This window comes from Notechis scutatus, chromosome 1, assembly GCF_049901735.1.
Source record: "Notechis scutatus isolate UNSWTSFEM ecotype Mainland chromosome 1, rNotScu1.2, whole genome shotgun sequence".
In the NCBI taxonomy this organism is placed as follows: domain Eukaryota; kingdom Metazoa; phylum Chordata; class Lepidosauria; order Squamata; family Elapidae; genus Notechis; species Notechis scutatus.
In genome coordinates this window covers 253,783,256-253,800,538 of record NC_142009.1, presented here as the reverse complement: position 1 = coordinate 253,800,538, position 17,283 = coordinate 253,783,256, and the positions used below count along the sequence as shown (strand labels likewise).

At 38.7% G+C, this 17,283-nt stretch overlaps 2 protein-coding genes across 5 annotated transcripts in view; one reads left to right on the top strand and one right to left on the bottom strand.

The window, feature by feature from the left end:
* The window catches only part of ANO3 (anoctamin 3), a 258,297-nt gene extending 244,902 nt beyond the window's left edge, over positions 1 to 13,395 (top strand). For all 4 annotated transcript variants that reach the window (XM_026664760.2, XM_087951086.1, XM_087951087.1 and 1 more), the window contains 7 exons: positions 38 to 135; positions 496 to 641; positions 741 to 893; positions 4,679 to 4,826; positions 6,728 to 6,808; positions 7,961 to 8,066; positions 9,923 to 13,395. In XM_026664760.2, the coding sequence (XP_026520545.1) occupies positions 38 to 135; positions 496 to 641; positions 741 to 893; positions 4,679 to 4,826; positions 6,728 to 6,808; positions 7,961 to 8,066; positions 9,923 to 10,105 (915 nt within the window). In that variant the 3' untranslated portion in view covers positions 10,106 to 13,395. The remainder of the gene's footprint in view (positions 1 to 37; positions 136 to 495; positions 642 to 740; positions 894 to 4,678; positions 4,827 to 6,727; positions 6,809 to 7,960; positions 8,067 to 9,922) is intronic.
* A 2,763-nt stretch (positions 13,396 to 16,158) lies between these two features.
* Positions 16,159 to 17,283, bottom strand: part of SLC5A12 (solute carrier family 5 member 12) — a 28,863-nt gene continuing 27,738 nt past the window's right edge. The window contains exon 15 of the mRNA XM_026664625.2: positions 16,159 to 16,432. Within this exon, the coding sequence (XP_026520410.1) occupies positions 16,295 to 16,432 (138 nt within the window). The 3' untranslated portion in view covers positions 16,159 to 16,294. The remainder of the gene's footprint in view (positions 16,433 to 17,283) is intronic.

Genomic DNA, 17,283 nt, shown 5'->3' with positions numbered 1-17,283 from the left:
AAAAATATTTTTATTTTAAACTAACTTTTTCCCATAGTGTCATCCAAGTGGCTGCTTAATAGACCTCTGTCTGCAAATGGGTGTAATCATGGTTTTAAAACAAATGTGGAACAATTTTATGGAACTTGGTTATCCGTAAGTATGATGCATAGCATTTTTATATTTCTACAAAATAAAAATATTTTTCCTGTTCCTGCAAATTATGCTCTTTGCTAATTTTGATACAGACATGGTTGCCCCCAATTTTCAGTGAGACCTTTTTGTTTCTGGACTTATTAAATAAAAAAGATGCAGTGGGTTTATACATGCACACATCCATGAATGAGACAATATGTTCAAAATAATGATTTAAGTATATGTTGAATAGTAGTTGCACAAACAGGGATCTCCTTTCTTTAGGTGGTCTAAGGAAGAGAATGATGAATCCAAACATCATTTGGGGGGGGAATCCTGCAGGTGACACTACAGATTTCATGCTCTGTCTATCTAATGTAGGTTACTCCAGAATTGGTGGTCACGACGCAAGATCAAGAAAGGAGGTCAGTTACTAGAGCATAAAGTGTCCTTATCTCAGTGGGAAAAAGATTGGAATCTACAGCCCATGAATCTCCATGGTCTAATGGATGAATATTTGGAAATGGGTGAGCATTATGATAGAAAAGAAGATGCTTCTTTTGTTGGGAGGTAGAGGATTTACTTACAAGTTTTCCTGTTTCTAATCATGTGAACTTTCTTTCTAGTTCTCCAATTTGGCTTTACTACAATCTTTGTTGCTGCTTTTCCACTAGCACCTTTGCTGGCTTTGCTTAATAATATTATAGAAATCAGGCTTGATGCATACAAGTTTGTCACACAGTGGAGGAGGCCAATGCCTGCAAGAGCAACTGACATAGGTGAGATTTCTCTATATGTAATCAGTGTGTTGCCAACGTTAGACTTCCTCAGCAGAAATAATATGTCATTATGGATCCATTGCAATTTTTCTTACTGTGAATTTTTTGAGGGCAAAATTACGTTTTTGTAAAACGTAATGTGCATTTTATAAGTCAGTCACATGTGCATAGATTCCAGTGTGGTTTTTCATTAATAAAACAAATGATGTTAGGTAGACTGAAATGGGAAGAACAGTAGTTTTGAAAGACTTAAAGACCTTGAACAAGAGACCCTTAGAGACTTACCTCTGTTTATTTTATTTATTTTATTTATTTGATTTGCCAATTGTTTACAAGATAGTAAGTATAAGTGTATACATAGTTGTGGATACATGAAATGGGTACATATAAGAAAAATAAAAGAATAAGAGAAACAATAGGACAGGGACGGTAGGCACGTTGGTGCGCTTATGCACGCCCCCTACAGACCTCTTAGGAAAGGGGTGAGGTCAATAGTAGACAGTCTAAGGTTAAAGTTTTTGGGGTTTGGGGAAGAGACTACAGAGTCGGGTAGAGTATTCCAGACATTGACCACTCTATTGCTGAAGTCGTATTTCCTGCAATCAAGTTTGGTGCGGTTTACTTTGAGTTTGTATCTATTGTGTGCTCTTGTGTTGTTATGGTTGAAGCTGAAGTATTCATTGACGGGTAGGACATTGCAATGTATGATTTTATATACCATGCTTAAGTCAGACCGAAGACGGCGTAATTCAAGGTTTTCTAGTTCAAGAATTTCAAGTCTGGTGGTATAAGGTATTCTATAACGAGTAGAAGAGTGGAGAACTCTTCTTGTGAAATATTTCTGGACTTTCTCAATTGTGCTAATATCAGATACGTAATGAGGGTTCCAGACTGATGAACTGTATTCGAGTATTGGTCTAGCAAATGTTTTGTATGCTCTGGTTAGTAGTGTGATATTACCAGAGAAAAAGCTACGTAGGATTAGGTTAACAACTCTTAATGCCTTTTTGGCTATGTAGTTGCAGTGGGCTCTAGCACTTAGATCATTAGAGGTGAGTATTCCAAGGTCCTTTACAGAGCTTGAGTCATCAACAAGTTCTTGACTATTCAGCTTGTATTTTATTTTCTGATTTTTTTGCCAATATGTAAGACAGAGCATTTATTTGTTGAGATTTGAAGTTGCCATTTGTTTGACCATTCAGATACATAGTCAAGATCTTTTTGTAGGGTAGCAGTATTGTCTGTGGTATTGAACAGCTTTACATCATCAGCGAAGAGGACGCAATTGCTCTTAATATGATCACAGAGGTCGTTTATGTAGAGTATGAAGAGAGTTGGTCCTAGAACACTGCCCTGAGGGACACCACTATTGACAGGTACTGGATTTGATAGGACGCTCCCGATTTTGACCATTTGTTGTCTGTTTGATAGGAATGCTTCTATCCAGTTATTCAGTTGTCCAGAGATACCATAGGATTTTATTTTTAGGAGTAGTTTGTCGTGTACCACTGAATCAAAGGCTTTACAGAAGTCTATGTAGATTGCGTCTATTGCTTTGCCCTGGTCGAGTTGTGTCGTCCATATGTTTTTGCAGTGTAAGAGTTGCAGATTACAGGATAGTTTTTTTCTTAAACCAAATTGTTTATTGGAGAGTAGGTTGTTTGTCTCTAAGTGGAGGATGATGGATTGGTTAATAATTGATTCCATGACTTTACAGGTGACGCAGCATAAGGAGATTGGCCTGTAATTTTCAACTAGGCTTGGGTCTCCCTTTTTGAAGATGGGGATGACTGTGGCTTGTGACCATAGGTTAGGCAAGGAGCTGGTCCTGAAAGATTTTTCAAAGATTATGCTTAGAGGTTTGGCTATGGCAGTGGATAGCTTTCTTAAGAAGTAGGCACATATTCCATCCGGTCCAATAGATAGAGATGGTTTTAGGTTGCGTAGTGCTTTTTCAACATTGTCTTCTGTGAAATCGATATGTATTAGATCATTGTTGTTATCTGTGGTACGGCTAGGAAATACTGGGCATGATCCATTGCTGTTTACAAATACTGAGCCGAAGAATGTGTTAAAGTTGTTGGCTTTAATGGTGTCGTCGTTGCAGTCTTTACCATCAGGTCCTATCAAGGGAGGGATGGACCTTGAGTCTTTTAGTTTGTTGTTTACAAAATTGTAAAAAGCACGGGTGGAATTGGTGCTTAGAAGGTTTTCCTCTTGTTTAATGTGATAATTGGTGCATTCAGTCTTTATCTGGTGGCATAAATTTTTGTATCGGTTTTTGAAATTGGCAACGTGACCAGATTTGTTTTTCCGCCAGAGTGATCTCTTTTGGATTGAAGTTTCCTTATTGATATGGGTAATCTGATTTTTTGTTTTGTTTTGGGAGTTGTTGTTGGAACATATAGTTTGATGACTCTTTTGACTTCAAGTAAAAATATGTTGTAATGGTCTTCAACAGTATTGCATCCAGTGAATAGAGATTGCCAATCAAGGGATGAGAGATCGTTGTCTATAAGATCATAGTTGCCTTTTTTGAAGTTACACTTGGGGATTACATCATTGTGGTGATTTTTGTGTGGACGTATGTTGAGACAAAAGTCAATCATATTGTGGTCACTACTGGAAAAGGGTTCTTTAGTTTGTATTCCGTAAATTAAATTCAAACTGTTGCAGAAGATGAGATCGAGGCAGTTGTTTAGTCTAGTGTTGTTGGTAACTAGTTGTTCCAGTCCCAGATTTGTAGTAGCATTATAGAAGGTTGTGTGTATGATTTCAGTTGTACAGTCATTTAGGGTCCAGTCAATATGAGATAGATTGAAATCACCAAGAAGGATAAAAGGGTATGGGCAGGATGCAGCCCATGTTAGTAATGTATTTAGCTTGTTTACATGTTCGATGTCATAATCAGGTGCTCTGTAACATAGTAAGAATCGAATTGTGATATTTAAGGATAGTTCACAGATGATGGTTTCAGGAAGGGCAAGCTCCTGGGTAACTTGGACATTTTTTTAGATGTAAGGATTTTTTATAGAATATAGCAACACCACCTCCTCGACGATTTTCACGATCTGATCGGTAAACATGATAGTCTCTTACTGTGGTAATGGAGTCAGGGAGAGATGCACTGAGCCATGTTTCACAGACAAATATAATGTCGAAGTTAGCCATATTTAGGAGGATGAGAAATTCAGGTATTTTATTCACGAGGCTTCTTGCATTGAGTAGTTTGCATTTAAGGCCGGCAGTAGTTGGAATTGAGGTAGTTGGGGGCGTGCGTGCCTAGTCTTGTGTGATGGTGGATCGGTTGAGGTAGGGTTGTGGTTGAGGGTAAAAGCTGAGTATTGGGTTGCGTGGCTTACTTTTGATACAGTCAGCATGGTAGTCAATGTACAGGTCCTTCTCTCCATTGTCTAGACGGTTTTTGAGTTCGATGCTAAAAAGGCAATGAACTGAACCAAACAGGCAGTTGTTCCATTTCTATACTGCCACCATTCAGCTGAGACTGTAATAAGTCTATATAGTATGAAAACACCATTTTTCACGCATGTATGATGTTAGAATTATAAGCGAGGCAAAATGGATTATCATTTACTGTGACAACAAAGGGCAAGTTCACAGTCTGGTTCTGAAAGCAGATATTTATTTCCTAGACTAATTCAAATTAAGCCCAAGACACACAGCATTGTTGAAAATTGCTGTTTAATTCTGTTATGTAACTGGATAAATCTTTATGATGCTTTAACAGCTTTGTATTTAGTCATACTGTAATTCTTTTCTTCTAGGTATCTGGTATGGTATTCTCGAGGGAATAGGAGTTCTAGCTGTAATCACCAATGCTTTTGTCATTGCCATTACTTCGGACTATATCCCACGTTTTGTTTATGCATACAAATATGGACCTTGTATTAACGAAGGATACAGACAGGAAAAGTAATTCTGCCTTTTGCTATACTTTTTTTTTTTAAACGGATATCCTAACTTTTGCATTTTCATCAAGTTGTCAGCAGATTTACCTTCCCCCTTGGGGAATTTACCTCTTGCAATTTGTCTGTGACTTTGCTATTTTGACAAACTACATCTATACCAAAGGCTGTGCCAATGAAGCTCAAAAATCATCTTATTTAATATCTACTTGCAGAATCATCGTCTTCAGCTTGTGCCCCTGAACTGTGTTGTTTTTAAGTTTGTTGTATTCAGTGGAACAGCTTCACAGTTTCAGTGTCTTAATATGCTCAAGATTGTGAAATTTTTTTTAAAAAAAATTATGCTACCTGTGACAAATATCACACAAATCAAATAATATTACAAGTTCGGTCATTTACTGTGACAACAAAGGGCAAGTTCATAGTCTGGTTCTGTAAGCAGATGTTTATTTCCTAGACTAATTCAAATTAAGCTGTTCATCAGGTCCTTACTTAGGATGAAACTAAAATCCAGAACCATGAAAATAATATTATGAAAATTTCCTATTTGCATTCCCCCAACCTCAAAACATTCATTTAAGTATATCTCATATCCTGATATCACTAAATCTAGCATTTCATCAGCAGACCATAGCAGGGGTTTGCTTACAAAAATACAGATAATCCACAATATCAAAAGTAGGCCATCTATGTTAAAAAGAAACTATCCTCCATGTGTTTTGGGCCACAACTTTCATGAACAATGCGGCTATGATTGAAGTCCAAAACCTTATAATTAATCAGATTGCTTACTTCTGAGCTAGACAATTTATAACTTAATAGTCTACTGTTTCAGTTTCATTTATTTTGCTATTAACAATTTCTTAAATTTCGATTGACAATGTTTTTTGATTCTTTGGCTTGACAGTTACACATTTAATAGGTAGGTATAACCCAGGAGTTATTGTATCATGCAGGTAGAGTTTTTTTTTACTCTATCTCTAATTCTGTTCCATTATCCATGCTATGGCTGTAACCTTTTTTCCCAGATAATCTTCAATCCTTTTTATAAAGAAATAAACAGATGAGCTTCTATTCTAAGCTTTAGCCCATGACCTCAATAAATGTTTCCATGAAAATGCCTTGGCATGGTCCTCATTTCATTAACATTTTCTTTTAGATCTGAGCAGGAACAAAAATATGTATTTCTTGAGTTTAAATCAGACTTGCATGAAAAACAGCAAAAATTAGATCAAAATAGAAGTTTCCATGGAATCAACATTATCTTATATTTTTGATATGTACTAATGCCTCTTTGTAGGATGGATACTAAATATCCATCAACCAAAAAACTATTTAGCAAACTGAAATATTACTCCATTCCAAATTAACTGTCAATGATACCTTGGTGTCCATTATTTCACCATTGACACCATCATGTGAAAATAATGCCTCCAGTCCAGGATTCCAAATATGGATTTCTATAGTAGGGGCTGTCTATCAGAATACTTTCCATAAGCACAATTTGACATCCTTCTTCACTTTGAGAAGGAAACTAGTTTCATTCAGCACCCCATAATTGTTGAAACTGAATGACAGGAAGGAGGTTTCTATTTAGCATTAGTCAGGATTTCTGAGCCAAAGAAAAAAATTCCACATGTGCATGCATCAATTTCCAAGGCATAAGCTTCATCGCACATACTCAGAGCTTTATGATTTTCTTGCAGCATAGCTCCTGCTATCCCATATGAAATTCTATGACATTTTGTCCTCATCATCCACTGAAGATATGACCAGCATGCCATAACATATGTAGGCATGCATGGATAAGGGTGAACAGGGAGAATGAAGTATGTTTTGCATGCCAGGTTCCTGACAAAGTAATTCTTCAGGACCAAATGTATTGATTATTCTTTTTTTATCTCCTAGATGTTTGAAAGGATATGTCAACAGTAGCTTATCAATATTTGATCTGAGCGAACTTGGCAAGGGTTATTCAGGATACTGCAGGTATATATTACAAATATGCCTTTGTAACTTCCAGGATGGAGATCATTCTAATTCTATGAGGAAACTGTCAAAATCCTAGATTCTACATTTGCTTTTTAACTTTCGATTAATGGAATCCATGCAAATGGAAAGACATTCATATTTATGGGGATTGAATAAGATTCTGAAATTGTCACACTATATATCTTTAAGTGAATTCAATAAATTATTTTGGTGAGATATGCATTCATTGTTTTTAATTGATTTAAAGTATTTATATTCCTAAGTCTCTAGGACTGAAAGGTATTTTTAGCAATGTAAAAAATATCAAAGTGTAACAAAGTAAGGATAAAAATGACATAAACAAAAATCTCAGTAAAAGTTCAGCAACAAAGCCACCAATCAGAGAAACAGCTATTCCTTTGAGAAAGGATGCAAAACAAACAAAAAAAAACTACTTTCATCTCTTCTTGTCAGAAAAAGTCCTCTCCCTTGCTAGTTACATCCCTAGTGCACATGGTGTGGATGTCCCATAAATAATTAAGGATCACATTTTATAATGTGCTTTTTCCTAATGCAGCCTAATCCAACCTACATTTAAATGGCTTCTGCTGCAGCTATCTGGAGAGTTTGAGATTAGGAGAAGCAAACTGACCCATATTCATTTTCCTCTTTCCATTTGCTGTTATCCCATTTCTTCATCTGCAGATATTTCCCTGTGTGTGTGTGTGCATCTAATATAAGAGATATATACTATCCATTATGATCATTAACCAGAAATTCAATATAATAAATAGAACCGGATAAATAATAAAATGTTATGAAATGCCCAACCCTTTTCATGTATAAGCATGGTTATCTCTTCAATCATTCTGCCCTGTGGTGGTGAAATATTTCTGTTTATCTATCTGTGTCTGTATGGGTGAGATATGCATATCTATGTATATATTTATATGTATGTAGATGAGCGGATGGAGGAACAGATGGATAAATAGATGGGTGGATGGGTGTGGGACCAAGTGTGGGTGTGGGTGTGTATACAAAATGCATATATCTAAGAATGTGATGGGCATGTGTGCATGTTGAATGGGTGTGCATGTTGACATCTGAAAAGGATCACTGGCTAGACAGACAGATAGAGTCAACTGTTGTCCTTCTCTGCTTCTGTTACAGGTATAGAGATTACAGAGCACCTCCATGGAGTTCAACTCCATATGAATTCACCTTACAGTTCTGGCATGTTTTAGCAGCTCGGTTGGCTTTCATTATAGTCTTTGAGGTGAGTAGAATTGATTACTGAATGGAGAGCCGCCTAGCTGTCTTACTCAGGAGGGAAGTTTCTATTAGTTCTCTAGAAGTGGACTATGTGTAGCAATACTGGCTGCATTCATACAACCTGCTAGGCTAAAAACATTGATTAGCAAGTGAGTGACCTATCAACGTATGCATGCACACACTTGCACACATCCATACATAGCACATAGGTGTTTGAGCACATTTTATGTCCAAATGCTGAAGAATTTATGCAAGATAAAAATACAAGCAAATTGTTTACTCAATATTAAAATGAGTTAAATGAGTTTATCAGACCTTCAAGCACATGATATACTAACTTAATTTTATTCCTCAAAGAACTTATTTTTTTTACCAAGGATCATACATGTGCTCTCATAAATTCCACCTCTTACATGAAAGTCAACATGTATATTTGGAGGCAGATGCTGAAAGACCTCAAAGTCTATCGCATATTTCTTGGCTAGGATAGACTCCATGTGTTTCTCTACCTATCAGCAATAGGATAAAATAAGTTAAAGGATTAATAGAAACACAATCAATCAAATCATTCAATTTGATGGAAAATGTGCATTCCATTTTTTCATTAAAATGAGAATTAAATTGTTAGAAAAATTAATAGTCACAATTCTAGTACTTTAATAGAGTTAAGGCAATCAATGAGGTTCTCCGATGTTTAATTCTGCAATCATATATTCAAGCATATGAGGCCTCCCTGGCTTTCCATGATTTAATTATCAATATTGTAGGAGGAGAGCTATGATAATCTATGGTGGAACTTTTATTAGCAACTAACACATTTTATTAAAAGGCCTAAGCTTTTATGAACTCCAGTTCATTTATCAGAAACAATGGGATGACAAAAATATGACACCAAATAATGACTCAGATTACTCAATTTATTATCTTCCCCCCCCCAAAAAAAACCACAAATATACAACCCGCCCCCAAATCCAGTAACAATTAAATATTCCAAACAAATGTTAAAGTACTATGAAAATTAATGCCGTTTTAAGGAAACTGAATGACAGGGCATTTATGTGGAATAGCAATAGACTGATGCACCACTTTATAATCCTTTACAACCTTCTCTAAACAGTTTACAGAGTTTACAGTCACCATATTGCCCCCTACAATCTGGGTTCTTGTTTTACTGATCTCGGAAGGATGGAAGACTGAATCAATCTTGAGCCCGTCAGGAATCAAGGTTCAAAGGGATCAAGATGGTGGTTATGGCATGACATTAGTACATATGAGACGAGGTTTTGATCTTAATGTGTCTGCCATCTTGCAGATTTTGGCAAAGGAGAATGTGTGTCTACAAAGAACAAATTTGTAGAATGACAATGTCCAAGGACAAATAGAATAGAATTCTTTATTGGCCAAGTATGATTGGACACACAAGGAATTTGTCTTGGTGCAAATGTTCTCAGTGTACATAAAAGAAAAGATACATTCATCAAGAGTCAAGAATCATAAGGTACAACACTTAATGATAGTCATAGGGTACAATAAGCAATCAAATCATACTAGGAAACAGTCAATATAAATAGGAAGGATACAAGCGACAAAGTGTTGAGGGAATTATTTGTTTAGCAGAATGATGGCATTTGGGGAAAAACTGTCCTTGTGTCTTGTTGTTCTGGTGTGCAGTGCTCTATAGCGTCATTTTGAGGACAGAAGTTGAAACAGTTTATGTCCGGGATGTAAGGGATCTGTAAATATTTTCACAGCCTCAAATTTGGTTTTTCAAGAAAGCATACTGGAGAATTCCAAACAATGTCAGATCAGCATGAGCATTTTAAAAATGTCTACTCACCTTTCTCTTTCTCTGTCTTTCAGCATCTAGTTTTTGGAATAAAATCTTTCATTGCCTACCTGATTCCAGATATGCCCAAAGACTTGTGTGACAGAATGCGAAGGGAGAAATACTTAGTTCAGGAAATGATGTATGAGGCTGAGCTGGAGCATTTGCAAAGAGAGCGAAAAAAGAATGGTAGGCAGTATCACCATGAATGGCCTTAGCTGAGAAGAAAGGATGAAAGAAAAAAAGGGGGAAAAAACCACCAGCAGAAGCATCATGACTGAACATTTCCAGAAGTCAAGATCATGGTGGGATTTGGAAAGAAGACAACAGAATCAAGCTGTGTATGTGTGTTGATGTAAGGAAGTAATGTTATCAAGCTTTCTTGTAAAATTGGAACAAATCCTGTTACCAGCAGACACAATCAATCGTTCTGCTTCTTTCATGCTCTGTGCTCAAAAAAAAAAAAAAAAAAAAAAAGGAAGAAGACTGTAGAAGAACAGAAGTAGAAGAGGAGAATTTACTGGGCAAGCACATAATAAACCCAACAGATCTGAGAAAATATAGAGTCCATTACTTGTTTGTTAAACTTTCATAGTAAGGGGTTTATTTAAAAAATGATGTGCTTATTCACTACTTTTACCCCTTCTGTTTGCTTTAATGAATGAAAAACTCTGACAATTGCTGCCTTAGTGGCCATCTGTTGATGCTGTAACAGTCCGTGAGGCTTCCCGTTTTGTCAGGTTTATCCTTGTCTCTTGCTGAGATTGTGGATGTTAAAAGGGAGGCCAGCCTGTCCTATATTTACTATGCAGTTTGATGTTTTGCACATCACTTTTTGTTGTTTTGTATCCATAATTCAGTGTACATTCAGGCGTGCATAGACATGCACATACAGACACGCCCATCTGCTGTGTGTCTCTCTCTGTGTACAGATACGTACGTATATATGTGCGTGTGTGTGCATACCCATATGTGTATGTCAAACACGCACATACACACATACAAAGCAAGACTTCAAGCCAAGAGTCAATGATCCACTACTGCGTGAGATACCTTGATTCTTCATGCAGAGCAATGTATATCTCAGCTAAAAGTCTTACACAAAGAAAACAATCCTGGTCCTGGAAAAACTTCCGCTGAATGCAGAAGCCTAAAAGCCTACTTCATATGGCTCATTCTGCACATTTGATGTGCATAAAGCTGCATGAGTGTTTCTTTTCCCTAACTCAGAAAACCTGGTATGCTGACTCACCACTGCACTGCCCTTGATGACTCAACTCTTTGGGGAAAATATGTGGCATTTTCCATTGCTCTTGATATTCAATGTGCAACTGAAGGCCGTTTCCTTATACCTCTTAAGTGAACTGTCCTATCCATGCTCTAATGCAGCATGCCGAAGCAGCATGCGGAAGTATAACTCTGAATATTTTATATTTCACAAAAATGTCAACCTGAAATGTCTCAATCTGTAGCAAATATGAAACCAATGTTTTATTTACCGTATGCAAAGCTTCCTGCTTATGCAGCAAATGAGGCATAACAGCACTGAACTGCTTTTCCAAGAAAAGAGATAGGACCGTACGTCATACTTTTTTTCTTTAAAAACAAATTATGGAAGTAGGAAGATAAATTGGATTAAATTATTCTCCTGTGGAATCTCTTGCCAAGATATATCTAAAAAAGCACCTTCAAATAAGTGAACTGACTATGGAGATACAAACGTTGATTCTCAGCTGCCTGAACCAGGCAACAATAACACTTAGAAAGTGTTAAAGAAATAATTGTCGCAACAATTATTTATTAACTGATTTTCTTGGGTTTTTTTAAAATGAGGAAGAGTATGAAACACCAAACTAAAACATGTGTGCAAGATTTACTTATGTGCAAAACTCTCCAAAGTTCTGCATTTTCCTTTTACAAAATGATCAGGTATACAAAAGTTTCTTATTTATATCAACCAAAGCAAGTTTAAAAGGTGTTCTGCTGTCCAGGTTTAGTATTGTATAGCAAAGCACAGCAAATATATCTCATGTAAACAAATGGTTTATAGATGTGATATTACACTATTTGCATGAAATGCATCTTCTCTTTCACTTGAAACCATCAGTGATTTCATTTCATTCTAATGCCCACACCATTATTCTCAAGGAGTTTTTCTTCCTCTGTTTCTTTCTTAGAAATACTGTCCTACATTATAACAATCAGCTTTATAATATTACTCTTGATATTGATTCTCTGATCCAGCAATTGCTTATTATACAGATATTAATTCCAGGCCTTTCCATCCCTGTTTTCCCATGTGTTTTAATCCCAGGATAATGTTGCACATGTCAACACTAATGCTACCTTGTGCACCCATGAATAGAGAAACTTGCCAGCCTGCAAACTTTATGGGTGCATCAGTTTGCCCAAAACTGTCAGAATCAGTACAAAGTATACTTTTTTTGCATGCTGTGAAACACAGTTTATGTTACCTTTATCTGACCTTTAAGTTTTGCCATACAGCAATGCTTATTGCCTTGGCGGGACCCAAGCTTTAAAATGGATTCTGTTTGTCAGCTTGTATCCTTGTTTTTTGGTGTTCTGTTTATCACTGTTTATTCCAATTAATCACAGGGCAAACTTATGCTGCATTCTCAAAACCAGGTTCTGTGGTTTCAAGGACATGCCAGTGCCATTAATTTAACATGTAAATTTGAAAATCTAAATTCTTGTACAAGACAAACAAATCTCATTCTGAGTAAACATCTTTCTAAGTACTAAACAAAAATGCCAAAAACATTGTGATGCATTAAATATAATTTTGCACCATTGTACCCTCAATACAAACGTAATGAAAGTTTTAATCCAGTTTTTATTGTGGAAAATTACAAATTCTAGTTACTTCCACAACTGGGAAGTTTAATGGCTTTGATTTTGCAAACCTATAAATTTTGTTCCCCAGTAATTGGAAAGTTTCTGAAATAAAAAAACTGTTTATGTTCCTTTCTTTAAAATAAATTGGGTCTCAACAGTGTCCTAGAAGATTGCTGATGTATAGAGAGATATATGCTTTAGCTGAGATAAATGCTCTGCTAGGTTTGGTTTACTATGTTGCATTGAATGCATATTATCTTATAAAGATATACAGCACACATTGTTCTCAGGAAATGTGCATTACATGAGTGCTGGATTAAAGATTTAACTTCCTGTTTTTTGTACTTCTAAATACTTGTATTTTGAAATGACCAATACCAGTGGTATATGCATGCAAAGCTGCAGAGCTTCAAAACTAGCATTCATGCAAAAAAAAAAAAAATGCTTTAGATCATTGTCGATCTAGCCTACAATAACTTTGGTCTATGCATGTTCTTTCAGACAGACTGCATGAGCAGCTACAGTCTGTCTTTCAAAATCTACAGTTTGTTATTAGTCCAGAATGTCTTAACTATTACCAACTCAACTCAGTGTTTTGGTGCATTCAAGAAAAAAAAAACTTGCTTGAAAAATAAACATTTGTTTACTACTTACTAGTCTTACTTTACTTCCCTCCCATTAAACATTGTAGCTTACTGTATGAGAGCACAAAAGTGGGAATGTATGGGAATTTATAAAAGAAACAAAAATGTCAATGTCAGTCTCAGGTCTTGACAAGTTCATGCCCAGGTTCATACTGTTTTCTTGACAGAAGTTTGTTACTTCTTCATATACCTTGGGGAATGACAGCAGGCTTTTAATGGCTGCAGGCTGAAGTCGAGGCCTACATTTGGTGAAACTGCCAAGTGCTATTTTTTAGGGTGGGGAGGGAGAGAGATAATGAATTGTTTCTCTTTTGTTGTGGATGTGTGTGACATGTAAAGTATTTTCTGAATTTGATAGACTGGTTTGCAATCACTTTCCTAAACTAGCAAATTATTCAGTCCAGACATATGTTCATTCATAAATCCTTTATTTGGAAGCCTATAAAACATGGCGGGAAATAGCCTTCCAGAGATAAAAATAATCCCTGATACTATAATAATAATTACCGTGTTTCTCACATAATAAGGCCGGGCCTTATTTTTTTTGACCCCCGAAAAACTGGCTAGGCCGTCTTTTCGGGGTGACTTAATTCCCCCTTGCATCCTCGGGTGGGCGGCAGCGACAGCTTGGATGTTCGGGAGACCTTCCGCCACCGTTAATTTCCCTTCTCCCTTGCTGCCGTGGCGTTACAGCAACGCCGCGGCGTTGGCGCAGCCACGTGCAGCCAGTCAGGGCTCCTCCCTGCAACCGGAGCCCTGAGGAGACACTTGGCTTCAGGCGCTCCTGTGGCGCCTTCCCTTTGCCTTCGATGGTAAAGTGAATTATTTTAAAAACCTCCGCTCATCCCATCAGGGCCGTGCGAGCTGAGCAGAGCCGGGAAAGCAAGCCGTGGGTGTTTCCTGGTTCTGCCCAGCCCGTACGGCTCTGCCGCTGCCCTGGCGGGATGAGCAGAGGTTTTAAAATAATTCACTTTACTTCGAAGGCAAAGGAAGGCGCTACAGGAGCACCTGAAGCCAAGTATACCAACAACAAAGGCAAATCCTCAAGGTGGGCTGGAGGGAGGTGGCTATGTGCCCCGGGCTGCTTCAATGCAAGGTCCTGACTTGCAGCATCCTGCCGTTGCCGCCGCGTCCTTTTCGCTGCCACCTCCTCTCCGACTGCAAAACTTGTGTGCTTCGCCAAATGCTCCGAGCGAGGCGAGCTCTTTCATACATAGAGAGGGAAAGACGCCGACGTGCTCCGAGAGGCTGGTTCTTTTCTCTAGCCGAGGCTGACAGGAAGTGCCTCCAGGGCCGTGGCAGGCAAGCCGCGGGTGTTTCCTGGTTCTGCCCAGCGCGCACGGCTCTGCCACGGCCCTGGTGGGATGAGCGGAGGGCCCGGCGGGGAGGCACTCGTTGCCTTGGTGACATTTCGGGTGCCTCCGCCGCCTCCTTGCCCATCGCAGGTGGCGGTGGCGGCGGCAAGCGGCGGCGCTTCGCTGAGGGAAAAAGAAGACAGCGCAGCCACCTTGCTTGCTTTCCCACCTGCCCGCCCCAGATGGCCTCAGGAGCGGCGGCAGTGGCAGCAGGCGAAGGGAGGAGAGGCGAGGAAAGAGAAGGGAGTGCGGCAGCAGCGGCTGTCACAGTATCGTCTCATAGCGGGGCAAGGCTGGCAAGCTGAGGTGGCCGCACCAGAGAGCGTCACTGCCGACCCCGTCGTGAGGATAAAGGAGCGGGATAGAAATTCAGTCAGATGTCAGCCTCGGCTAGAGAAAAGAACCAGCCTCTCGGAGCACGTCGCGGCTCTTTCCCTCTCTATGTATGAAAGAGCTCGCCTCGCTCGGAGCGTTTAGGCTAACACACGAGTTTCGCAGTCGGAGAGGGAGGCGGCGGCAAAAGGACGCGGCGGCAACGGCAGGATGCTGCAAGTCAGGACCTTGCATTGAAGCAGCCCGGGGGCACGTAGCCACCTCCCTCCAGCCCACTTTGAGGATTTGCCTTTTGTTGTTGGTATACTTGGCTTCAGGCGCTCCTGTGGCGCCTTCCCTTTGCCTTCGAAGGTAAAGTGAATTGTTTTAAAACCTCCGCTCATCCCGCCAGGGCCGCGGCAGAGCCGTACGGGCTGGGCAGAACCAGGAAACACCCGCGGCTTGCTTTCCCAGCTCTGCTCAGCTCGCACGGCCCTGATGGGATGAGCGGAGGTTTTTAAAATAATTCACTTTACCATCGAAGGCAAAGGGAAGGTGGCCACAGGAGCGCCTGAAGCCAAGTGTCTCCTCAGGGCTCCGGTTGCAGGGAGGAGCCCTGACTGGCTGCACGTGGCTGCGCCAAACGCCGCGGCGTTGCTGTAACGCTACGGCAGCAAGGGAGAAGGGAAATTAACGGTGGCGGAAGGTCTCCCGATATGAAGTGCTCCACCAACGCAGGCAGCACCATATCCGGGCATGCAACAAAGTACTTCCTAACGGCAAGCCCCCCCCCCCGCCATTCCCCCCCATTTCGCATGTTTAATATGGGCCTTAATTTGGGGGGAGGGGTTTCATTTGATTTTATGCCAATAAATCATGCTGGGGCTTCCTATTGGTGGAGGCCGTATTGTTGGAGAAACACGGTATATATAAGGTGCAATTTATATCGTGGCTTGCACTTTTAATCCCAAGGTAGCAGCATTAAAATCCAACCCATACTATGAGCAAGATGGTGGGATTCTTTTAAACCAAAAAAAAAAAATTATTCTTTAAAGTACTGCTAGCATTTTAGAAGCTAGTCTTTATCCATTATGAAACTAATCTGAAAGGATATGACCCTCTATTAAATAATAAATAAATGTCTTCTAAGCAAATTAGCAGACATAAATAGTATGTTTTCTTCTGTTATTATGAAATCTCTATGGTCAGCTATATTTTTGTATTATTATTATTATTTGTGCTAAAAGTAAGATTCAGGCATGCTTGTGTTAGTGTAGGATTTCTCATAGGGGTTATAACCAGGTAAATTGTTTTTCCATTCATTCTTCAGCACATCATTTGCATCTGCCTTCATTTCAAAGTCAATTTTCAATTCATCCTGAAAATAAATTTTAAAAAACATTAAATCATGCAGGTGGTTACACCCAAATCCACTGCCACAACCCTAAATGGCCAGGAGTGAAACGTACCTTTCTTAGTTAAATACTTAGTTATGTACTGAAATAATAGTAATCTGAATCTAACCATCTGCCCATCATCACTCTTTCAGAAATGAAGCTCTGATTGCTTAAAATTATCCTTTTTGCCAGCTTTTTCACTTCATTCATATTTTAATTTAAGCCTGTTCAATGAGAATTCAACTTCATCATGGTAAAAATCATTTAATTTGGCTAAAAGAAAGACATTATCAGTCTGATTCATAGGGTTCATTGTAATGGCTGTGGAATTATGGGAATTCCACAGCCATTACAATACAGACAATACTGCTACCCTACAAAAAGATCTTGACTATGTATCAGAATGGTCAAACAAATGGCAACTTCAAATCTCAACAAATAAATGCTCTGTCTTACATATTGGCAAAAAAAATCAGAAAATAAAATACAAGCTGAATAATCAAGAACTTGTTGATGACCCAAGCTCTGTAAAGGACCTTGGAATACTCACCTCTAATGATCTAAGTGCTAGAGCCCACTGCAACTACATAGCCAAAAAGGCATTAAGAGTTGTTAACCTAATCCTACGTAGCTTTTTCTCTGGTAATATCACACTACTAACCAGAGCATACAAAACATTTGCTAGACCAATACTCGAATACAGTTCATCAGTCTGGAACCACATTACGTATCTGATATTAGCACAATTGAGAAAGTCCAGAAATATTTCACAAGAAGAGTTCTCCACTCCTCTACTCGTTGTAGAATACCTTATGCCACCAGACTTGAAATT